General features: G+C 45.0%; 1 protein-coding gene across 4 annotated transcripts in view; it reads right to left on the bottom strand.

Annotated features, from left to right (window-relative positions):
* The window catches only part of plpp3 (phospholipid phosphatase 3), a 52,397-nt gene extending 30,884 nt beyond the window's left edge, over positions 1-21,513 (bottom strand). For 2 of the 4 annotated variants that reach the window (XM_046352934.1, XM_046352931.1), the window contains exon 1: positions 20,928-21,510. In XM_046352934.1, the coding sequence (XP_046208890.1) occupies positions 20,928-21,036 (109 nt within the window). In that variant the 5' untranslated portion in view covers positions 21,037-21,510. Of the gene's footprint in view, positions 1-20,927 lie in introns of all 4 variants that reach the window. The other 2 variants (XM_046352932.1, XM_046352933.1) reach the window with 2 other exon arrangements.
* Between the last annotated feature and the right edge of the window lie 4,264 nt (positions 21,514-25,777).

Below are 25,777 nucleotides of genomic sequence, written 5' to 3'. Positions count from 1 at the left end.
AGGGAGGGAAAGGGGAGGATGGGGGTGAATGACGGGAGGTGTAGAGCAGAGGAAGAAGCATTGTGATCTGCTCTAAACAGAGGATTTCCTCTTGTGTCTTGCTGTCTCAGTCATACCAGCCCTGCCTGCGGAGACAGGGGGCCAGGGGTCAAGGATAGAGGGGGAGGGGAAGAGACTAAAGGGTTTGACCCTGTTCGCCCTGCTAGTCTATTAAAGCTACAATCCTCCTCCTTTTCTGTCTCTCCTCTTCATGAAGATGGATCAGCTCAGCATTAGTGTGCATGCAACTCCGTGTACGTGCGTGTGTGTGCGCACGTCATTAGTGATGCGCGGGTTGACTCATAACCCGCAGTCCCAGCGGTTATATCCGCGGGGCAGGCGGGTTTAGGGTCATTAAATATTGTATGGATGAAGGGCAGGTAGGTGGCTGGTGGATTGAATGAAGAGAAAACAATACCTTAAAAAATCCATAAATGTATCATTCTTGTGCAATTTATATCTATAGGCTACTTCGAGGTCTGTCTTTCATTATTTTAGGCTATCATACGCACTAAATTAAAAATTAGTGCGTATGGCTAAACTTCAGGGCCTAACTGTACACACACCAAATAGCCTACACGCCAATAGCCAAATGCTTTTGGGAACGGGCAGAAAAAGTTCACATCAATCCACAGAGGACAATGTCGGAGTTTAATTTAGGAAGAGAAAAGCTGCGAAATTGGAGAGTTGAAAATAAAGAGATGGGAGGGAGAGAAAAGTCATGTTTGGGAAAGATCTGATGAACTGGTAAAAGACGATGATAGCAGTGACGATTGTGAGGCGATATACACATTTAACAGTCACAAGATGGGGACTGCAAATAGGGAAGTTCAAGATGTCTGCTGTTCAGATGGGTTAAATGGCAACTGACATCTGGACAGACTGTAGGTTTGTCCTCTCATATAGCCTTAATATTAACTCCTGCAAAATGAAGGACTTCTTGCAGTAAAATGATACACCAAATGTAGGCAACATTTTTACTCAGGAACATCTTGAAAGAACGTGAATGCTCAGTTAGATACCGCCTGTAGAGGCGCTATCTTTATCAGCATCGTAAACGCTGATAGTATTTCCAACCACATAAAATATGCATGGAAGGCCCACTGAAATCTCATCAGAAAAATAATGGGTCGTTTTCGCAGCTTTCTACTTCCTTACAACCAAACTGATTTTGTAGAGAATATTTTTTTATATATTTTTTTGTAACAGTGCTTTCAAAGGGCCCTTAAGCTTCTCTGCTCTGCGAAAATGAAAAGGGGGATACTTAGCCAGTTGCACAACTGAACGCATTAAACCGAAATGTGTCTTCCGCATTTAACCCAACCCCTCTGAATCAGGGGTGAAGTCAATCAAAAACAACACTATGAAAAGCTCATCCAGCTGACAGAGAAAACTTTACCGATGTCCACTAGACTGAAGCGTTCATTCTAGTGATTAATGGATTTACTTGGTCTTCCAGGGCTACATATCATGAAAGAAGGGAAGCTGCATGTATCTAATTATAGGCATGTTGACTATTAGAAATGAGAAATTATGAGCAGAAACATACTGTATCTAAATCAGGCAACAACAACTAAAACTGAAGTCCAAAAATAATTGCGCCGTCTCTGACTGTAGCCTACAGCGCATTTTCTATACTGGCGGTTTAGGGTCGAATGCGGGCCTAAGATCGTCACTTTATCACAAATAGTCTGGCGGATGCGGACGGGTTGTTAGCAATTGCGGGTGAACAAACAGCACCACAGCACCACTAGCGTGCGTGTCTACTCGTGACATGGCTCTTTGAGACAGACTGGGGAGAAAAAGGGAGGGAAATGACAGGGAGAGAGATAGAGAGGTTGAAAGAGTTCTACCTGACAACTTTCTGAGGAAGTGAACATTCTCCCTGCTCCTTATTGATGACATAATAAAGGTCTGCTAATCCAATCGTTAGCTAAGCTCCAGTTCCGGATTAGAACAAAGGGTTAAAACTCCCTAGCAACTCGATTCACACAGGTACCACAGCTCTAGTGTGTCTGGTCCATTAACTACGTTATCAGGGTCTTTCTGAGCCCAGGGCAGTTGGGGGCCTGGTCGCTGGTCTGCTCTGATAAGCTGTGTGTACGTGTGTGCATGTATCTGTGTGGGCGAGTGCATGTGTGTGTGTGTGTGTGTGTGTGTGTGTGTGTGTGTGTGTGTGTGTGTGTGTGTGTGTGTGTGTGTGTGTGTGGCAGGAGGAGGAGCTGTATGAAGAATGGGTGGCTGGGCACCAGTTCCGCTAGCCCGGCGGCATTGTTCTGATCTGACCCGTCAATGCCAGCGTGTGTGTGTGTGTGTGTGTGTGTGTGTGTGTGTGTGTGTGTGTGTGTGTGTGTGTGTGTGTGTGTGTGTGTGTGTGTGTGTGTGTGTGTGTGTGTGTGTGTGTGTGTGTGTGTGTGTGTGTGTGTGTGTGTGTGCTACATGGGCATTAAGGTACGATATGTGTGGACCCTGAGAAACTCTTTAGGAGTGTGCTATTCCACTTTGCAAGGTTAGAGGTCAGGGATCAGGGGTCAGGGGTTATGGGTTAGGAGAGAACCCTCACATGAGATCAGAGCAAGCCTGAAATACTGTACTACCAATGACTTGAACAGCTTTGGCATAGAAGCTACAATCTCTCCTCTCCCTCTCCTCTACTCTCTCTACTCTCATTTTCAATTCTACTTTTCAATTCTACTCCATATGCTGATCTGTGTATGAGTGTGTTTGAGAGAGTTTTGTCTGTGCAAGCTGCTGATGTCACTCACACACACACAGAGAGAGACAAGCCGCTGCATCAGCAGAGCACTGTACAGTGTGAATGGCCTCTTTTCTCCTGCAGTGAAAGGGCAGCCAGCTAGGCAGGGTTAGAGCTAGGCAGGGTTAGAGCTAGGCAGGGTTAGGGCTAGGCAGGGTTAGGGCTAGGCAGGGTTAAAGCTAGGCAGGGTTAGAGCTAGGCAGGGTTAGAGCTAGGCAGGGTTAGGGCTAGGCAGGGTTAGGGCTAGGCAGGGTTAAAGCTAGGCAGGGTTAGAGCTAGGCAGGGTTAGGGCTAGGCAGGGTTAGGGCTAGGCAGGGTTAGGGCTAGGCAGGGTTAGAGCTAGGCAGGGTTAGAGCTAGGCAGGGTTAGAGCTAGGCAGGGTTAGGGCTAGGCAGGGTTAGAGCTAGGCAGGGTTAGAGCTAGGCAGGGTTAGGGCTAGGCAGGGTTAGAGCTAGGCAGGGTTAGGGCTAGGCAGGGTTAAAGCTAGGCAGGGTTAGAGCTAGGCAGGGTTAGAGCTAGGCAGGGTTAGGGCTAGGCAGGGTTAAAGCTAGGCAGGGTTAGAGCTAGGCAGGGTTAGGGCTAGGCAGGGTTAGAGCTAGGCAGGGTTAGAGCTAGGCAGGGTTAGGGCTAGGCAGGGTTAGGGCTAGGCAGGGTTAGAGCTAGGCAGGGTTAGGGCTAGGCAGGGTTAGGGCTAGGCAGGGTTAGGGCTAGGCAGGGTTAGAGCTAGGAAGGGTTAGGGTTAGAGCGAGGCAGGGTTAGAGCTAGGCAGGGTTAGGGCTAGGCAGGGTTAGAGCTAGGCAGGGTTAGAGCTAGGCAGGGTTAGAGCTAGGAAGGGTTAGGGTTAGAGCTAGGCAGGGTTAGAGCTAGGCAGGGTTAGGGCTAGGCAGGGTTAGAGCTAGGCAGGGTTAGAGCTAGGCAGGGTTAGAGCTAGGCAGGGTTAGGGTTAGGGCTAGGCAGGGTTAGAGCTAGGCAGGGTTAGGGCTAGGCAGGGTTAGGGCTAGGCAGGGTTAGTGCTAGGCAGGGTTAGAGCTAGGCAGGGTTAGAGCTAGGCAGGGTTAGGGCTAGGCAGGGTTAGAGCTAGGCAGGGTTAGGGCTAGGCAGGGTTAGAGCTAGGCAGGGTTAGAGCTAGGCAGGGTTAGAGCTAGGCAGGGTTAGGGCTAGGCAGGGTTAGGGCTAGGCAGGGTTAGAGCTAGGCAGGGTTAGGGCTAGGCAGGGTTAGGGCTAGGCAGGGTTAGGGCTAGGCAGGGTTAGGGCTAGGCAGGGTTAGAGCTAGACAGGGTTAGGGCTAGGCAGGGTTAGAGCTAGGCAGGGTTAGGGCTAGGCAGGGTTAGGGCTAGGCAGGGTTAGGGCTAGGCAGGGTTAGGGCTAGGCAGGGTTAGAGCTAGGCAGGGTTAGGTCTAGGCAGGGTTAGAGCTAGGCAGGGTTAGGGTTAGGCAGGGTTAGGGCTAGGCAGGGTTAGGGCTAGGCAGAGGGTGCGGGGTGCTTGCTCTGAGAGATTGCTCTGAGACACACAGGCACCTGATAGGACAGCCTCTGGGCCAGGGGTCTTTACAGACAGGCACCTGCAAAAGACAGACTCTGAGGTCCTTGCTTCAGCTCCCCTTACCCCTGACCTCTAAGCCTTAATCCTACATACATTTTTGGTACATCAATTTTTGGACTTATAAATGAATGACACATACCTATTGATTCTTGAAGAATATGCCTCATTAGCTTAGATCAACTGTCCTACCCCATCAGAACCCAAGATATAAGCTTGTTTAACTCCAATGTTTGTAAACAACGTAAATGTAAACAAACACTGCATAGCCTCAAACATGGTTAAAACTATACATTTGATATCATGGATGGTCAGTCCTTGATCTTCTGTCATTGATTTTGTTTGGTGCAGTATTATATGCCTTTAGTCTTCGTTTCATAAGGGGGGGAAAGACGGCATGTTTTCCATAGGAGGGGGAACCCAACATGGCACTTTTGAGGCAGAGCTGCTGTGCTCAGAGATCAAATGATCTGGGGACTGGCGAGTCCAGCACACTGCTTCCATCATGTTATATCTGCTTTAGGAGGGAAAAACGAGACCCCATAGGACCCAGCAGCACACAGATCCCAGGGCTTTATAGTATAGAGAATAAAGGACAGTGTGTAGAATAGAGCCGTCTGTCAGGCCTGCTGGGCGTTCCTCTACATTACCCTGTAGGACAAAGACCTGGTCTGGAAAGTAGGGCTGGAGGCCCTTTGAAAGCTGATGACTCCCCCCGCCCTCCCCCCACCCCCACCCCATTCCTCTATTTCTCTACTCGTTCCCCTCTCCTCAAACCCTCCTCCTTTCTCCACCCATCCTTACCGCCAGGCCCCGATATCAGAGGCTCAGAGCACCAGAGCGCCAGCTGTCACTAAGGGAAGAGTGTACCGTCTCTGTCTGGGCCAGAGATCAGGGCCTACTACCCCGGTCAATTCCATTCAATTCAAGAAACATATGTTAACATTGCCAAAGCAAGTGAGGTAGATAATATACAAAAGTGAAATAAACAATAAAAATGAACAGTAAACATTACACTCACAGAAGTTCCAAAAGAATAAAGACATTACAAATGTCATCTTATGTATATATACAGTGTTGTAACGAAGGTTGTCTCTCTCTCTGTGTGTGTGTGTGTGTGTGTGTGTGTGTGTGTGTGTGTGTGTGTGTGTGTGTGTGTGTGTGTGTGTGTGTGTGTGTGTGTGTGTGTGTGTGTGTGTGTGTGTGTGTGTGTGTGTGTGTGTGTGTGTGTGTGTGTGTGTGTGTGTGTGTGTGTGTGTGTGTGTGTACATGTTTAACTATACTTGTGGGGACATTTTGTTCGTCCCCACAAGTCAAATGCAAATTTCTAGGGGGTTTAAGATTAAGGTTAGAATTAGTGTTAGGGTTAGAATTAGGTTTAGGAGCTAAGGTTAGGTTTAGGGTTAGGTTTAGGATTAAGGTTAGGTTTTGAGGTTAAGGTTAGAGTTAAGATTAGAGTTCGGTTTAGGGGTCAGGGAAAATAGGGTTTTGAATGGGACTGAATGTTGTGTCCCCACAAGATTAGTTGTATTTTTTATTTCTATTTCAGCTTTATTTAACCAGCTAGGCCAGTTGAGAACAAGTTCTCATTCATAACTGTGACCTGGCCAAGATAAAGCACTGCGACAAAAACAACAACACAGAGTTTCACGTGGGATAAACAAACGTACAGTCAATAACACAATAGAACATCTGTGTGCAGTGTGTGCAAATGAAGTAAGGAGGTAAGGCAATAAATAGGCCATAGTGGCGAAGTATTACAATTTAGCAAATTAACACTGGAGTGATAAATGTGCAGATGAGGATGTGCAAGTAAAAATACTGGTGTGCTAAAGAGCAGAAGAAAATATACATATATATATATATATATGGGGATGAGGCAGGGAGTTGGTCGGATGGGCTATTTACAGATGGGCTGTGTACATCTGCAGCGACCGGTAAGCTGCTCTGACAGCCGATGCTTGAAGTTAGTGTGTGTGTGTGTGTGTGTGTGTGTGTGTGTGTGTGTGTGTGTGTGTGTGTGTGTGTGTGTGTGTGTGTGTGTGTGTGTGTGTGTGTGTGTGTGTGTGTGTGTGTGTGTGTGTGTGTGTGTGTGTGTGTGTGTGTGTGTGCTTGCGTGCGTGCGTGCGTGCGTGCGTGCGTGGGTGGGTGCGTGCGTGCGTGCGTGCGTGCGTGTGTGTGTGTGTGTGTGTGTGTGTGTGTGTGTGTGTGTGTGTGTGTGTGTGTGCTTGCGTGCTCAAAGAAGTAAGTGTGAGCTTCTATTTCTATCAAGACAATGGATGTTAAATCCCGGCTATAGTGTGAGCGGCCTCAGTATTGTTCTCCAGTTTAGCAGTGACCTTCTCCTCTCCAGCCCTCTGTATGTAAACAGGACAGAGAGAGTGTCAGAGAGAAGGATAAGAACTAACAGCCTTATAACAGCCTTTTAACCGCCTCTTGCTGGATAAGACTAAATACAAACAATAGAATCACAAAGTCTGAAATACAGCCCCAGAAAGCCTCTGTAACATGTATCTCCTGTCAACTAAATAACCAGCCAATGACACGGCGGAAGGGCGGGAGTATCTGAGAGATACACAAGCAGTGAGGAACTAACTCTCTATCTCCCTCTATCTCCCCTTTCTGCAGCTCTCCCCTCCATCCCTCTCTCTCTCTACCCCGAGGACTATTAGTGCTCGTTAGCGGCACAAAGAGCCCAGACGCATCAAAAGAACCATTGTTCCCCAAAACAGTGAATATCTTCCCCACCCCCAGAGAGAGAGAGAGGGAGTCCGTATTGAGGCCAGAGGGGCCAGTGTGACAGTGAAGAGAAGAGATGGAGAGATGAGGCCCTGTCAAGGATGGTCGGGACAAAGCGAAGAGAGAGGGAGAGACTGGAGAGAGAGACAGAAGGGGCTGTCAGATGTTTATGCGTGATGCCCACACACAGAATTCCACAGAACACACACTCGAAACGTCAACTTGAAACCCACACTTAGAACATACAGCTAAACACCCTGGAATTATAATCAAGAGTTCAAGACGCATGCACGATCAGACACCCACACACACAGACAGAGGAGTAAGATCAGACACACACACACACAGACAGAGGAGTAAGATCAGACACCCACACACACAGACAGAGGAGTAAGATCAGACACACACACACACACAGACAGAGGAGTAAGATCAGACACCCACACACACAGACAGAGGAGTAAGATCAGACACACACATACACAGACAGAGGAGTAAGATCAGACACCCACACACACAGACAGAGGAGTAAGATCAGACACCCACACACACAGACAGAGGAGTAAGATCAGACACCCACACACACACAGACAGAGGAGTAAGATCAGACACCCACACACACAGACAGAGGAGTAAGACCAGAGGAGCAGAGGACAGGTCAAGTGAATCGGCATCATTATTCCTATCACACACGCTGGCTACAGAAAGCACAAAGGGCACCGCATATGGCAAGCACAAATACGCTGCCCGCACAGCCAGTCCAGTCTGTTACACTAACATAACTAATGACAGCCCTGAGGCCTCAGAAACCCCGCAAGTGTATCATTATCATCTAGCCGTACAACCAGTAGCCTCAAACACCAGCTGTGACTGTGTGTGTGCGTGTGTGCGTGTGCGCCCATGCGTGTGTGTGTTTGCCATATGCCATCCTCTTGTGTATGCTGTCACGTCCTGGTTGTACAACCAGCAGCCGGAGACCAGGTGGCTATTTAAGAGAAACACATCAGCCTGGGCATGATGCCACTTAGATTATAAACACGCACTCACACTCTTGGAAGTCTGGGTGCCCTATATGAAGGTTGGCGTAGACAACATGCAAGGAGCTAAGTCTAGTTATGTAAGGCAGTAATACTGGAGCTAAAGCCTCAGGAGCTAACTCACCTTCTACACAACAGAACACAGGCTCTGAATAGAGAAGGAATCCATACCATAACAAACGCATCGGCCCAACCCTAACCCCATAGCAACTCAACCATAATACCACCATATCACAATACCAAACCAGAAATGTCCTGTATACTATAGACATCATGTTCACATGCGTGACCCTCTACAGCAGGGTTATTCAACTCTTACCCTACGAGGTCCAGAGCCTGCTGGTTGTCTGTTCGACCTGATTGCACACACCTAAATATCTAAATAAGTCCCAGATTAGAGGGGGAAATGAAGAAAGAAAACGCTGTGGAACTGTCTTCAACGTCCAGAGTTGAGTTTGAGGGCTCTATAGGTTAGTGTGGCCCTGTATCAATGCACAGAACTGTAAATAATGGAGTTTGTGTGTGTGTGTGTGTGTGTGTGTGGTTTATGTTCTCTCTTGATGGAAAGAGGTCTGTAAACATACCGGTTTACATGAGTTTAAACCCAGCTCCCCTTCCCATATCAGCCTGACGACTCCCATTCGAACTGCTGTCTGTCTGTAGTGCGTGAGCCAAGTCACTGTGTGTCCTCTAAAACAGGGCTCTCCGACCTTGTTCCCTGACAGCTAGGGTTGGAGAGACCTGGACTAGAGTAGACCCGTAAAAAGATGTAATAACTGTACTTCCTGGAACGACCCGATCTGTAAACACAACTGTGTTTGGTCTACCGGAGAATAAACAGCACCACTCACAACAATTAACCCAAAATCTGTTTGGTATGTGTGTGTTACTGTGTGTTTACAGTTGTGACGTGAGCCACCTATGGTTAGATTAGTCATCCATCCAACAGGCGCCTGGCTAACACTAGGGCTACCAGCCTGCAAGTAAACTACTGACATTCCTCCCTCTACAGGGTCCCACTACCACCATCACTCCACTGATTGAGCTAGGGAGAGGGAGAGGGGGCTGGCAAAGTGGGGTTAGAGGGAGGTAGAGGTGTGGAGGAGGGAGGAGGAGGGAGGAGGCTGGAAAGCGGACAGTATTACGTTTCACAGCAAAGTGAGACACACCTACATCCGACTCACACTACCTTTCCCGTTTCCCACCCTTTCCTGAGTGCCCCTACATACACACACACACACACACACACACACACACACACACACACACACACACACACACACACACACACACACACACACACACACACACACACACACACACACACACACACACACACACACACACACACACACACACACACACCGACACACACACACACACACACGCGTGCATACACACACACATACACACACACACACAATTACGCCAGATGTCAAGAGAGTTCGGTACAGCTGGCTGATGAGGAATGTAAGAAATCCTGTTAAATATGTATAGAGCCGGTCAGTCAGTCAGAGTAAAGTGTCTGAGGAGAGATACTCATACTGGGGAGATAGAGTATAGGGTTAAAGTTATGTACGTGATTGAATGGGTTAAAGTTAGGTACAACTGCTGTAATGTATTGCTGTAAGTCTTAATGGGAGGTAGAGACAAGGGTAACAGCCCCTATAGGTGGTGAACGTTAGTATAGGCTAATTCCCCTGGACTCTAATGCTATTCAGAGACTGACGCCAGGCTGCACACACAAACACACATTACCTCAAATCTCAAATTCAGCTAATTCAGTGACATGAGGAAATGTTAATAATCATGAATATGTACCGCCTGTTCCCGCTCTCCCCCCCCCCCTGGCGCTCGAGGGCCCTGCATTACCCACTCCTGCCTTCCCTCGTCACCTTCCCAGTCCCCTGCTCTGCTCCCCACTGCTGTATTGACTGTTGTTTGTCCTGGTGTATCTGTGTTCGGACGCTGTTTCTGTCTTGCTCTTTGTCTGTTCATAATTAAATGTCAACCTGCTTCTCATCTCTGGCCTCGGTCCTTACAGAATAAGATTGGTCGCTATAGAGACATTTGCTTAGCTACATTTACTTAGCATTTACTTTCACTGTTTGTTGCCTTCTGAGCAGCCAACTGGATTAAAAGTCAGAGTGGAGAGGAGAGAGAGAGAGAGAGAGAGAGAGAGAGAGAGAGAGAGAGAGAGAGAGAGAGAGAGAGAGAGAGAGAGAGAGAGAGAGAGAGAGAGAGAGAGAGAGAGAGAGAGAGAGAGAGAGACTGGAGTTTATATTCTGAGAAAGATGCCAATCTTGAATAGTTCCCCAGCTCTAGTCTGAACATGAACACACACACACACAGACACACACACACACACAGTGCTCCAGTCCCGCAGCATCTCTCCACCGAGAACACGTCTTTTAACAAACATCTGCAACATCTGCAATTTCCCCCTCTCAAACAGCCCTGAGATGTGTGTGTGTGGCGTGTGTGTATTTCCCATTTTCGTGCATGCTCTTTCCAACTATGACAATTAGCAGATGCTGTAATATGTGTCCAACAGCCAGTATGGGATTAAGGACTAGAGCTCAACTGTTTACTGTCTGTCTGTCTCAATCCCTCTCTGGGCTGCTGTTCTCTCTGACAGTATAGAAGCTGATTTATATTTTATCTCTGATTTATACAAGAGGAACAGGAGGGTCTATAAACTGTCTGCCTAGACGGTGTTCACCAGAACCCTGCATGTGTTGGGGGAGTGGCAGGTAGCACTCTGTCTTATCCCCGAGGTTCTCCTGCCACTTAAACATCACCATCGGACGCCCTCACACACATACACCCACTTGCAGCACACACTCGGGTAAGGACAAAGCCCATTCCCAATCGTACATTCTTCAAGTCCTCCACACTCGCATTCCTACCCCTTTCATTCCCCCTGATAGCCCCCCTCTATCTCCTCTTCTCTTTCTCTAGATTCATCCCTCCCTCCCTCACCCCCTCCCTCCCTCACCCCCACGCCACTAAACCAGGCCAGTGAATAAAAACAGACAGCTTGTCCAAGTTTAGCATCACAAAGAAAGAGAGTGAGAGTGTGTGTGTGCGTGCGTGTATGTGCATGTGTGTGTGGGTATGTGCAAGTGTGTGTGTGTGCGTACCAGCCTGTATTTCTAAAGTGGAAGAAGTTGGTTTGTGGAGGAAATGTACTCCACATGGATTCAAAGTCTCAAGGAGTTTATATAAAACAGTGAATCTGTTTCTGAGTTTATATAAAACAGTGAATCTGTCTCTGAGTTTATATAAAACAGTGAATCTGTCTCTGAGTTTATATAAAACAGTGAATCTGTCTCTGAGTTTATATAAAACAGTGAATCTGTTTCTGAGTTTATATAAAACAGTGAATCTGTCTCTGAGTTTATATAAAACAGTGAATCTGTTTCTGAGTTTATATAAAACAGTGAATCTGTTTCTGAGTTTATATAAAACAGTGAATCTGTCTCTGAGTTTATATAAAACAGTGCATCTGTTTCTGAGTTTATATAAAACAGTGAATCTGTTTCTGAGTTTATATAAAACAGTGAATCTGTTTCTGAGTTTATATAAAAACATCTGTGAATCTGTTTCTGAGTTTATATAAAACAGTGAATCTGTTTCTGAGTTTATATAAAACAGTGAATCTGTTTCTGAGTTTATATAAAACAGTGAATCTGTTTCTGAGTTTATATAAAACAGTGAATCTGTTTCTGAGTTTATATAAAACAGTGAATCTGTTTCTGAGTTTATATAAACAGTGAATCTGTTTCTGAGTTTATATAAAACAGTGAATCTGTTTCTGAGTTTATATAAAACAGTGAATCTGTTTCTGAGTTTATATAAAACAGTGAATCTGTTTCTGAGTTTATATAAAACAGTGAATCTGTCTCTGAGTTTATATAAAACAGTGAATCTGTTTCTGAGTTTATATAAAACAGTGAATCTGTTTCTGAGTTTATATAAAACAGTGAATCTGTTTCTGAGTTTATATAAAACAGTGAATCTGTCTCTGAGTTTATATAAAACAGTGAATCTGTTTCTGAGTTGATTTGAAACAGTGAATCTGTCTCTGAGTTTATATAAAACAGTGAATCTGTTTCTGAGTTTATATAAAACAGTGAATCTGTTTCTGAGTTTATATAAAACAGTGAATCTGTCTCTGAGTTTATATAAAACAGTGAATCTGTCTCTGAGTTTATATAAAACAGTGAATCTGTCTCTGAGTTTATATAAAACAGTGAATCTGTCTCTGAGTTTATATAAAACAGTGAATCTGTCTCTGAGTTTATATAAAACAGTGAATCTGTCTCTGAGTTTATATAAAACAGTGAATCTGTCTCTGAGTTTATATAAAACAGTGAATCTGTTTCTGAGTTGATATGAAACAGTGAATCTGTTTCTGAGTTGATTTGAAACAGTGAATCTGTCTCTGAGTTTATATAAAACAGTGAATCTGTCTCTGAGTTTATATAAAACAGTGAATCTGTCTCTGAGTTTATATAAAACAGTGAATCTGTCTCTGAGTTTATATAAAACAGTGAATCTGTTTCTGAGTTTATATGCTAGAGATGACATAGTTGAAACAGTGTGTGTGTTTAGGGTTTTTTCAATACTAAACCACTAGAAATGTAACTCACTGGTTGTAAATCAACTGTTTCTAGACTGAATTCAGCTATGTTTATGAAGCAAATGCTACACTGAGTGTACAAAACATTAGGAACACCTGCTCTTTCCATGACATAGACTGACCAGGTGAATCCAGACAGATCTTAGAAGGGTCTTAGAACACATCTACCAGAAAATGTCTTAAAAGGTATTAGAAATACACCAAAACATAATCATGTTGAAGTAAAGACCCTTCACAACTAATATCAACACTTATATTGAGTTTAGGAGAAATGATTTACCTTCTGTAAGTTTAAGAAAAGGGACCTTCTGCCTTGTAATTCTGTTACCACATATCTTGAAAATATTTATTTACCTCATAAGGAAGGAGAATAATGAAAGTTCACTGAAGTGAAAGGTAAAGGTAGACCTACCAATTAATCATAGTGTTTTTACTGATATCAACTTTATGATTTATTAAGTGATTAAAACTTGTCATTCTGTTACCAAATCGGTGATAGAATTACCCAAAAAGGCTACAATGGGAAATCACAGTTGTGTCACCTGCTTCTGTCCTCCCTTCCACTGGCATACTGTTATGTTCAGCTCATAACTGTTTTCTTTCACTTTCTATTGTCTCGTGGTTAAAGCAAGAACGTGAAAACTGTCGCTCTCTCACTCTCTGCCACTCTCTCTCTCTCCCCAGTTAATGTCACCTCTCAGACTGACACCTACCATGACACCTACCACCTACCCTCTTTCCATTTACTGTAACAAGCATCCTCACCCACTGAGCACCGACCGACACCGGACGCCCATCGATGTTGAAAAGTAGTTGAAACTTGGTCAGTCCGCCCTGGCTGGACCAAATCTGAACCAATCATAGGCGTCTACGTTTCCCAGGTTTGGCCAGGATTGGACAGCACAGTAGAGTACGATAAAGAACAGTATGAAAACAGTTGTGAAAACAGTACTGTATTTTACTGTACATATCTACTTGACTACTTTACTGTACTCTACTCTAAATGGTTTACGTATTCAGCAGACACTTATCCAGAGCGACTTACAGGACCAATTGGGGTTAAGTGCCTTGCTCAAGGGCACAACGACTTATTTTTTACCTAGACAGCCTTTGATTTGAACCAGTAACCTTGAGTTAAAAAAAAAACGTATTTGTATTTATTTAACTTTTATTTAACTAGGCAAGTCGGTTAAGAACAAATTAATATTTACAATGGCGGCCTACACGGTTACTGGCCCAACGCTCTTAACTGCTAGGCGACCTGCCACCCCCTTCCTACCTGTGCTCTGCTGTGCTGTTCTGTTTTTTTCACTCTGCTTCCATCCAGCAAACGGTACCGGAGCATCACGGCTCTCGGACCAACAGGCTCCGGAACAGCTTCTTCTCCCTGGCAATAAGAGTGCTACACCCGGACTATCTGCATTGCCACACTCTTGCACTGACGGTGCACACAAACGTGTGGAACATAGACGTTTATGATTGTTCCAGATTTGGAGTTCATGACAATAATAGCCCGTGTGTATAACAATACCCGCATTTGCAGACGAAGGCTATTGCATATTTCTACCTTTGTGTACCTATTCAGGATACATCACCATAAAGGGAATGATATTCATATCCATAATTATGCATTTCTGTATAGTAAAGATAAGAGACCCATGATGTAATTCTGTAACTGTACTTCCATTACCGGACCTAAATCCACTTCAACTACTGTAATTTAATAACCCAAATATTATTTTCAAGGTGTTATGTAATAACTGATACCCCATTCTTTCTGCAGAATCTTAATTCATTGCAGATATTTAACAGAGTTTTTTTGGAAAATTTGGTTGCATAACAAAACTGTGGGAGATTTTACCGTAATTCTGTTACCGAACTTTGCATCTGCACAGTTCTTCAAGTAAATGTGTTTTTGTGAAATTTCCTGTGTAAATTGTTCAAAGTAGTCCTTCTGCATAGAGTTGTATGGTTTGTTAAACTTTGAAATCAATGTTTTTTCAAATAGTAATTTGGTTGTCGTGGAATTGCCCATCTATCTCTGTGCACAGAGCAGGGTTTACAGTTGAGAGACCTTCCCCCTGACTCACAACACATGTTTAAGCAATTAGAGAGAGAGAGAGAGAGAGAGAGAGAGAGAGAGAGAGAGAGAGAGAGAGAGAGAGATAATCTGCTGTAGAGTGATGGGGTACGGACAGCTGAAGGGGATTTTCTGGAAGGTTGTGGAAGAGAATGTGTAAAGTTAGGCTTGACTCCCTAATCCTGCTCTCAGAGAAAGAGGGTGAGGAAGAGGGAGAACGAGAGAGAAACAGAAGAGATGGCTGGCATTGGTAACACTCAAGGGGGTCTACAGTTCAAACGAGCCATCATCACCTCAGAAACACACAAACACACATTCCATGTCTATTTCTATTCCAATTCCACACCATTCCTTGTATATTTCTCAGCAGGTAATATGAGCAATAAGGGAAAGGGAGGATGGCTGGAGGGGAGAGGGCCTGGCGGGCTATTTAATTAAGGTGCAGTAAAATGTGCAAGTTACAGCACTTTAAAACATCTGCAACATCTCTCCCCCTGGACACACACACACACACACACACACACACACACACACACACACACACACACACACACACACACACACACACACACACACACACACACACACACACACACACACACACACACACACACACACACACACACACACACACACACACACACACACACACACAGAGCCCTTCAGGAGGTTGAAAAGTTATACAGCTGCACCATCGAGAGCATCTTGAAGCTGCACTTGACGCATTTATGAAACTACTTATTCCAGTTACTAATAAGAACGCACCCATTAAGAAAAAAACTGTAAAAACTGTTAAATCCCCTTGGATCGATGAGGAATTGAAAAATTGTATGGTTGACAGGGATGAGGCAAAAGGTATGGCAATTAGGTTGGCAGCCCAACTGATTGGCAAACGTACTGAAAATGTAGAAATCATATGATTAAACTAAATCAAAATAAACTACACTATGAAACAAAGATACATTATTTAAAGAATAATAGTAAAAACCTTAGGGGCACCTTAAATAAAATTTCGGGGAAAAAGCCAACTCGGTTCCTTCATTCATTGAATCAGATGGCTCATTCATCACAAAGCCCACTGATATTGCAAACTACTTTAATTACTTTTTCATTGGCAAGATAAGCAAATTTGGGGATGGCATGCCAGCAAAAGACGCTGACACTACACATCCAAGTATATCGGACCAAATTATGAAAGACAAGAAGTATACTCTTAAATTCCGTAATGTCAGTATGGAAGAGGTGAAAAAATGATTGTTGTCTGTCAACAATGACAAGCCACCAGGGTCTGACAATCTGGATGGAAAATTACTGAGGATAATAGCAGACGATATTGCCACTCCTATTTGCCACATCTTTAATTGAAGCCTACTGGAGAGCGTGTGCTCTCAGGCCTGGAGGGAAGCTAAAGTCATTCCTGCTACCCAAGAATAGTAAAGCCACCTTTACTGGCTCAAATAGCCGACCAATCACCCTGTTACCAACACTTATTAAACTTCTGGACTAAATTGTGTTTGACCAGATACAATGCTATTTCACAGTAAACAAATTGACAACAGAATTTCAGCACGCTTATAGTGAAGGACACTCAACAAGCACAGCACTTACACAAATGACGGATGATTGGCTGAGAGAAATTGATGATAAAATGATTGTGGGGCCGTCTTGTTAGACTTCAGTGCAGCTTTTGACATTATCGATCATAGTCTGCTGCTGGAAAAACGTACAGTATGTGTTATAGCTTTACACCCCCTGCTATAATGTGGATAAATAGTTACTTGTCTTGTCTAATAGATCACAGAGGGTGTTTTTTAATGGAAGCCTCTCAAATATAATCCAGTTAGAATCAGGAATTCCCCAGGGTAACTGTTTAGGTCCCTTGTTTTTTTCCCAATTTTTACTAACGACATGCCACTGAGTGTCTATGTATGCGGATGACCAAACACTACTCACGTCAGCTACTACAGCGACTGAAATGACTGCAACACTTAGCAAAGAGCTGCAGTTAGTTTCTGGGCGGGTGGCAAGAAATAAGTTATCCCTAAATATTTCTAAAACTAAAAGCATTGTTTTTAGAACAAAACACTCACTAAACCCTAAACCTCAACTAAATATTGTAATAAATCATGTGGAAATTGAGCAAGTTGAGACGACTAAACTGCTTGGAGTAACCCTAGAATGTAAACTGTCATGGTCAAAACATATTGATGCAGTAGTAGCTAAGATGGGGAGAAGTCTGTCTATAATAAAACTTAACAACACTTTCAACAAGGCATGTCCTACAGGCTCTAGTTTTGTCGCACCTTGACTACTGTTCAGTCGTGTGGTCAGGTGCCACAAAAAAGGACAGGAAAATTGCAATTGGCTCAGAACAGGACAGCACGATTGTCACTTGGATGTACACAGAGAGATAATAGATAATATTAATAATATGCATGTCAATCTCTGCTGGCTGAAAGTGGAGGAGAGATTGACTTCATCACTACTTTTATTTATGAGAGGTATTGACATGTTGAATGCTCCGAGCGGTCTGTCTAAACTACTGGCACACAGCTCGGACACCAATGCATACCCCACAAGACATGCCACAAGAGGTCTCTTCACAGTCCCCAAGTCCAGAACAGACTATGGGAGGCACAAAGTACTACATAGAGCCATGACTACATGGAACTCTACTCCACAGTACTACATAGAGCCATGACTACATGGAACTCTACTCCACAGTACTACATAGAGCCATGACTACATGGAACTCTACTCCACAGTACTACATAGAGCCATGACTACATGGAACTCTACTCCACATCAAGTAATTGACGCAAGCAGTAAAATTAGATTTAAAAAACAGACAAAAAAAACACCTTATGGAACAGCGGGGACTGTGAAGCAACACAAACATTGGCACACACACACACACACACACACACACACACACACACACACACACACACACACACACACACACACACACACACACACACACACACACACACACACACACACACACACACACACACACACACACACACACACACACACACACACACACACACACACACACACGGATTTAGTACTGTAGCTATATGGTAGTGGTGGAGTAGGGGCCTGAGGGCACACAGTGTGTTGTGAAATCTGTGAATGTAATGTTTTTAAAATTGCATAAACTGCCTTAATTTTAATACATACAAATACAAATATCAGTCGGTTTCAGAGGAAGGCCCGAAAAAAATGACAAAGACTTCAGCCACCCAAGCCATAGACTGTTTACTCTGCTTCCATCCAGCAAACACTGTACCGGAACATCGCGGCTCTCGGACCAACGGGCTCCAGAACAGCTTCTTCCCCCTGGTCATAAGACTGCTAAATGGTTACCCAGACTATCTGCATTGACCCCATCTTGCACTGACTTTGCACACTCACAATACTATACAGTATATACATTATTTAACACACTCACACACACGACACTGACACTCTCACACAAACCACCACGCAATCACATACACCACATACACACACACACACACAAAACACACACGCATGTCGATGCCACACACACATACATACAATTTCACACACATCCTTTCATCCTGCTACTTTGTTCGTTATTTTACTCGTATTATTATCTATCCTGATGCCTAGTCACTTTACCCTGTCTTCATGTACATTTCTACCTCAAATACCTTATTATTATCTATCCTGATGCCTAGTCACTTTACGCTGTCTTCATGTACATTTCTACCTCACATACCTCATACTGCTGCACAGTGATATGGTACTGGTACTCCGGGTATATATCTTCATTCTTGTGTATTTTATTCGTTGTGTTACGATTTGTATTTTTCTGGTTTTTAAAACTCTGCGTTGGGTAGGGCTCATAAGCAGCATTAAAGTCTACACCTGTTGTATTCGGTGCATGTGACAAATGCAATTTGATTTGACACACACACACACACACACACACACACACACACACACACACACACACACACACACACACACACACACACACACACACACACACACACACACACACACACACACACACACACACACACACACACACACACACACACACACACACACACACACACACAGGGACCTTTCCTACTGTTAATTGAGATAATCTAATATCCAATTCCAGACTCTGAAAACTGTAGAGTTAATAACATTTATAAACGATTTGATTTAACTGCAACTTAATAAATTGAGTTAGGTTAATGTTCAGAGTCAGAGTCTTGTTCAGTCAGACAGTGGTCTTTAGGACACCATATGCCATGTTGGCTGACCACTTCACATCATGTCAACAACCACAATGTGTTCTCTCTCAGTGGCACTTAAAACGTAGTCCCATGGTCCTGGTTCTCACTGTCTGGCGTCTATTTCACGGTCTGACTCTGATCACGTTAACGAAGTGTGTTAGGTGGACATGGTTCAGGTTGTTAACATATTACATTATTATAAATATAGTATGTTAACATATTACATTATTATAAATATAGTATGTTAACATATTACATTATTTATAAATATAGTATGCCCCTTTGGACATATTGGATGCAGTTGTGTTCACTCTCTCTCTCTCTCTCTGCTCATGGTTGCGTGCCCACTCCCGCCGCCTCTCTCTCTCTCTGCTCATGGTTGCGTGCCCACTCCCGCCGCCTCTCTCCCTCTCTCTGCTCATGGTTGCGTGCCCACTCCCGCCGCCTCTCTCTCTCTCTGCTCATGGTTGCGTGCCCACTCCCGCCGCCTCTCTCTCTCTCTGCTCATGGTTGCGTGCCCACTCCCGCCGCCTCTCTCTCTCTCTGCTCATGGTTGCGTGCCCACTCCCGCCGCCTCTCTCTCTCTCTGCTCATGGTTGCGTGCCCACTCCCGCCGCTCTCTCTCTCTCTGCTCATGGTTGCGTGCCCACTCCCGCCGCCTCTCTCTCTCTCTGCTCATGGTTGCGTGCCCACTCCCGCCGCCTCTCTCTCTCTCTGCTCATGGTTGCGTGCCCACTCCCGCCGCCTCTCTCTCTCTCTCTGCTCATGGTTACGTGCCCACTCCCGCCGCCAACCATGAGCTGCTCAACTGCATCCAATATGTCCAAAGGGGCATACTATATTTATAATAATGTAATATGTTAACAACCTGAACCATGTCCACCTAACACACTTCGTTAACGTGATCAGAGTCATGGTCCTTCTGTAGCTCAGTTGGTAGAGCATGGTGCTTGTAACGCCAGGGTAGTGGGTTCGATCCCCGGGACCACCCATACGTAGAATGTATGCACACATTACTGTAAGTCGCTTTGGATAAAAGCGTCTGCTCATGGTTGCGTGCCCACTCCCGCTGCCTCTCACTCTGCTCATGGTTGCGTGCCCACTCCCGCCGCCTCTCTCTCTCTCTCTCTCTGCTCATGGTTGCGTGCCCACTCCCGCCGCCTCTCTCTCTCTCTCTCTCTCTGCTCATGGTTGCGTGCCCACTCCCGCCGCCTCTCCCTCTCTCTCTCTCTGCTCATGGTTGCGTGCCCACTCCCGCCGCCTCTCTCTCTCTCTCTCTCTGCTCATGGTTGCGTGCCCACTCCCTCTCCCTCTCTCTCTCTCTGCTCATGGTTGCGTGCCCACTCCCGCCGCCTCTCCCTCTCTCTCTCTCTGCTCATGGTTGCGTGCCCACTCCCGCCGCCTCTCTCTCTGCTCATGGTTGCGTGCCCACTCCCGCCGCCTCTCTCTCTGCTCATGGTTGCGTGCCCACTCCCGCCGCCTCTCTCTCTGCTCATGGTTGCGTGCCCACTCCCGCCGCCTCTCTCTCTCTCTCTGCTCATGGTTGCGTGCCCACTCCCGCCGCCTCTCTCTCTCTGTTATGACACACTGACAGTTGTTCTGTTTTCACTGATAGTACATTATAGTGAGCTCAGATTTACACATATTGGTCACACCCTTTAACGTGTTGAATATGTTATGTAATTGCCCAATTTGTTATAGGCCGCACTTTTCCTTGGTGACATTACTGTGTGACACTATTGTCACGTTCTTGTCACGTTATAGTTCATTCCGTGCTGTCAAGTAATTTCATTTGTTTACAGTTGGGACTAATATGTCTTTGAAACTCACCTAGTAGCAGGCAGAAGAGGTCCAGTCCTATCAACAGTTTCCTCTTGGTGTTATCGATGCCGTTGTTGTTGTTTAATGAAGTCCCTCCGTTTCTGTTCTGTTGTGCCATGGTTTTCTCATACAAAATACTGTTGCATGTAAAGAACTCCGTCTCCAGTTAAAATCCCACAAGCGTGCTAAACACAAACTAAATCACGTTATTTAGTCCGTCAAGGTTTCCAGCCGAAAAGATGCGAATGTCACTGAGTAGCCAACTATGTGAAACTGACTTCCCAACTAAGAAGAGGTTCTGCAAACGTATCAGCGCTGCAACGATGCGATGCCTCGTCTTAAACAAACGCAACATATATTTTAGCCTACTATTAGAGACGTTTAACTTTCCCACTGAAGTCGCCTCTTCAGATCCTGGATAAAAAAAACTTTACGCCTGTCCGGTCCACGCTTTAGGGATGGTAGACGTGTGTAACGGCGCTATAATGAATGAAGCCTGCTTCTCCCTCTCCTCTCTCTCAGTCCGCTTCAAAGCCTGGCAGAAAATAGCGCTCTGAGCGCTGGGAGAGAGACCGTAGTTTTATCAACACCCCCCCCTCTCTCTCTTCTCTCTGCTACAGCCCAGTAATAAGCTCCAGACCTCCTGCTAGAAAACTTTCTCTGGACCTGGATAAAGAGCAGTCCGACATTGCTCCCAGCGGTGGTTACGGAGAGGCCAACACAGAACACATCATAAAAGGGCGTTTGTGTGCAGTGGCGATTTTAGCATGTGCATCTTGATGGGACAAACTGAACCCATTTTATTTTTTAGATGCATGCCAGCAAAGCCACTACACAACATTTTATTATTTTATTAGGCCTGTGTGGTCTAAAAAGGAACGAAAATACAATCACGAGGATCCACTTTTATATACAATATTCCAGCGCAAAGACAGCACATTGCGCAACAAAAAGAACCCTTGAAATATCAACTGGAATTATATTTGAATGGGAAGAGACTGTCACTGGTTACAGACCCAACAAGATTATATAGTATCCCCTCCTCGTGAAGAAAAGCACGTGAGCTAATTATAATACACAAAGTAGGCAAAACAATTCAATAATTCCAGCATTCCCTAAAATGATGACTAAGAGACTAATGAGAGACCTATATAAGCAATATAACACTTGAGATGTACAAACTATGGCATCGGTGGCGACCCGTCATTCAGGGCAGAGGCCCACCTGTTTTGAGCCCCACGTTTTCAGCAAAAATGACGTCAATGATCTTCAGGATGACCGTTCAAAACGTATTTTCCCAGTCCAAGCTCGCTTTTTCCCAGTCCAAGCTCGCTTTTTCCCAGTCCAAGCTCGCTTTTTCCCAGTCCAAGCTCGCTTTTTCCCAGTCCAAGCTCGCTTTTTCCCAGTCCAAGCTCGTATTTTCTCAGTCCAAGCTCGCTTTTTCCCAGTCCAAGCTCGCTTTTTCCCAGTCCAAGCTCGCTTTTTCCCAGTCCAAGCTCGCTTTTTCCCAGTCCAAGCTCGCTTTTTCCCAGTCCAAGCTCGCTTTTTCCCAGTCCAAGCTCGCTTTTTCCCAGTCCAAGCTCGCTTTTTCCCAGTCCAAGCTCGTATTTTCTCAGTCCAAGCTCGCTTTTTCCCAGTCCAAGCTCGTATTTTCCCAGTCCAAGCTCGTATTTTCCCAGTCCAAGCTCGTATTTTCCCAGTCCAAGCTCGTTTTTTCCCAGTCCAAGCTCGTTTTTCCCCCCAAGATCCCAGCTGTCTTGAATGCATTGAAGTCTGAGTTTTACCAGTTCTGAGTTTTCAGTTGTTTTGAATGGGGGGCAGAAGTCATGCTGGATTGGCAGCATGGCCAACATATTCAACCTTTTCTGGCCCATGGTGTTGAATGTGAATGTTTATCCTTTTAAGCTTGGAAAATAAACCCTTTCAGATAGATGTTTTAAATCATTCAACTCAGACTTGGACAACACACCCTCTCCACTGAACAGCAGGCAGGGGAACCAAAATAATGATAGCTTTGAGATGCTTGCAGTTAGCCATTGATTCCTTCTAAACCACTCATTGTTGTATTTGAAATTTCCGACTTGTTGTGTAATGTTTATGTCCAATGGCTGATGATCACCGATATGTTTTATCCGTAATTTCTCTTCATATGACAAGGATTGACAAGGATATGCCAGAAGATTGTCGACTGGAATTGTGATACAGTGAATTATAAGTGAAATAATCTGTCTGCAAACATTTGTTGTAAAGCCTTGTTTCATGCACAAAGTAGATCTCCTGTTTTAAATAAAGCAGCCAAATTTAAGGTAGGTAAATTGTCTTTATCTTACCCGGCAAACTAGACCCACTACAATTTGCATACCTCCCCAACAGATCCACAGACAACACAATCACCACTGCACACTGCACACTGCCCAATCCCAGCAGGACAAGAGAAACATCTATGTAAGAATGCTGTTCATTGACTACAGCTCAGCCTTCAACACCCTAGTGCTCTTCAAGCTCACCACTAATCTCAGGGCTGAGCTGTAGTCGGGGGTCTGAACCCCTCCCTGTGCAACTGGGTCATGGACGGGCCGACCCCAAGTGGTTAAGGTAGCCAACAAAATCTCCACCACACTGATCCTCAACATGCTCAGCCCCCTCCTGTACTCCATATTCACCCATGACTGTTTGACCACACACGTCTCCAACTTAATCATCAACTTTGCAGAGGACACAATAGTGTGTCGTCTGCCTGATTACCCACAACGACAAGACAGTCTTACAGGGAGGAGGTGAGAGTCCTGGCTGAGTGGTGCCAGAAACATAACATCTTTCTCAACATCAACAAAACGAGGTAGCTGATCGTGGACTATAGGAGACAGCAGACAGATCACGCCCCCATTCACATCGACAGGGGCGCAATGGAAAGGGTCAAAAGCTTCAAGTTCCTTTGCGTGCACATCATTGACGACCTGAAATGGTGCCTTCACACTGACAATGTGGTGAAAACTGCGCAACTGCGCCTATTCAACCTCAGGAGGCTGAAGAAATGTGGCTTTGTACCATTGAGTGCATCCTGTCAGGCTGTACCGACACCTGGTATGGCAATTGCACCAACCACAACCACGGGGCTCTCCAGAGGGTGTGAGGTCAAGCCCGACGGGGGCACACTGCCTGCCCTCCAAGACATCTACAGCACCCGGTGTCACAGGAAGGCCAAAAAGGTCATCAAGGACCTCAGCCACCCGAGCCACGGCCTGTTCACCTCGCTACCATCTAGAAGAAGGAGACAGTACAGGTGCAAGCTGTTTTACCCACTTTATATGTATATACAGGGCCTTCAGAAAGTATTCACACCCCTTATCTTTTTCCACATGTTGTTGTGTTACAGCCTGAATATTAAATGGATTACTGTCCTACACACAATACCCCATAATGTCAAAGTGAAATCATGTTTTTCGATATGTTTACAAATGAATTAAAAATTAAAAGCTGAAATGTCTTGAGTCAATAAGTACTCAACCCCTTTGCCCCACCATGGGACAGTTGGAGATCGAATTTGAATATTAAAACAATGTTGCAAATGTCGGAGACAGACAGACAGAAAGGTTATATAAATCTCCACTGTTGAAAATGACATTTTAGTTGAAAAGAAATGTGAGATAAAGTCTAGATGTTTTTTTATAGTGGAGATCTAGTTAATACTTTGCCTGGCTGGGCTGATGAGACAGTGGATCAAATGGAACAGAGTAAAAAAATAAATTCTCCCCAATTGGTAGTTACAGTCTTGTCCCATCGCTGTAACTCCCCTACAGACTCGGGAGAGGCGAAAGTCAAGAGTCATGCGTCCTCCGAAACACGACCCTACCAAGCCACACTGCTCACTTAACCCAAAGCTAGCCGCACCAATGTGTTGGAGGTAACACCGTAAGACTGCAGGCGACCGGTCTGCCACAAGGAGTCGCTAGAGTGCAATGGGACAAGGACATCCCGGTCGGCCAAACCCTCCCCTAACATAATAATAATAACCTGGACGACGCTGGGCCAATTGTGCGCCACCTCATGGATCTACCAGTCATAGTCGGCTGTGACATAGCCTGGGATCGAACCCGGGTCTGTAGTGACGCCTCGAGCACTGCAATGCAATAAGGATGATACACAACCCCTTCTTCAATATGTCATGTCCTTCAGCACACCTTCAATGATCTTAGTGTAGCACCATTTGGAGGTATTCAGGCCCCCGATAGTCTCTTCTGTCCAACACCTTCTTAGTTATTATGTCCAAACCTCATGATGTGGTCTCTAGCGTTGTACTGTAAAGTTGTTGAAGCCAAAATAGGTACTGTCTGTCTGTGTAGAGTTCAGTTTAGAATAACTCTATGTCTTTTTTTCTGTCTGCATATTGAGAGTTTCATCGGTCGGTCGGTCTGTCTGTCTGTTTGTCTGGCTGTCATTGACAGTTGAGTAGTGTTGTCTTCAGTCTGTTTGTGAGGCTGATAGACATAACACGAAGGGCAGCGATCCCAGGCATGAAAGTGTGTGACTGATCATCACCAATGAATCCAGGGGATCAGCACTGAGCTCTGTCTGACATCTAGTGGTGGTGGAAATACTTAACTACACCCGGTAGAGGTACAGATTTTTCTATTGTGTTAGTGACTGTACATTTGTTTATTCCATGTGTTACTCTGTGTTGTTGTTTTTGTCGCACTGCTTTGCTTTATCTTGGCCAGGTCACAGTTGTAAATGAGAACGTGTTCTCAACTGGCCTACCTGGTTAAATAAATGGGAAATTAAACATTAAAAATCCTCACCAATACATTGCTCGGTTCAGAAACAACCCCTGTTCTCCAATCTGGACAGAGTACTGATGT

This window comes from Oncorhynchus gorbuscha, linkage group LG06 (assembly GCF_021184085.1).
Source record: "Oncorhynchus gorbuscha isolate QuinsamMale2020 ecotype Even-year linkage group LG06, OgorEven_v1.0, whole genome shotgun sequence".
Lineage (NCBI taxonomy): Eukaryota > Metazoa > Chordata > Actinopteri > Salmoniformes > Salmonidae > Oncorhynchus > Oncorhynchus gorbuscha.
The sequence above is the reverse complement of the archived record's forward strand: the minus strand, read 5'-3'. Positions and strand labels throughout refer to the sequence as shown.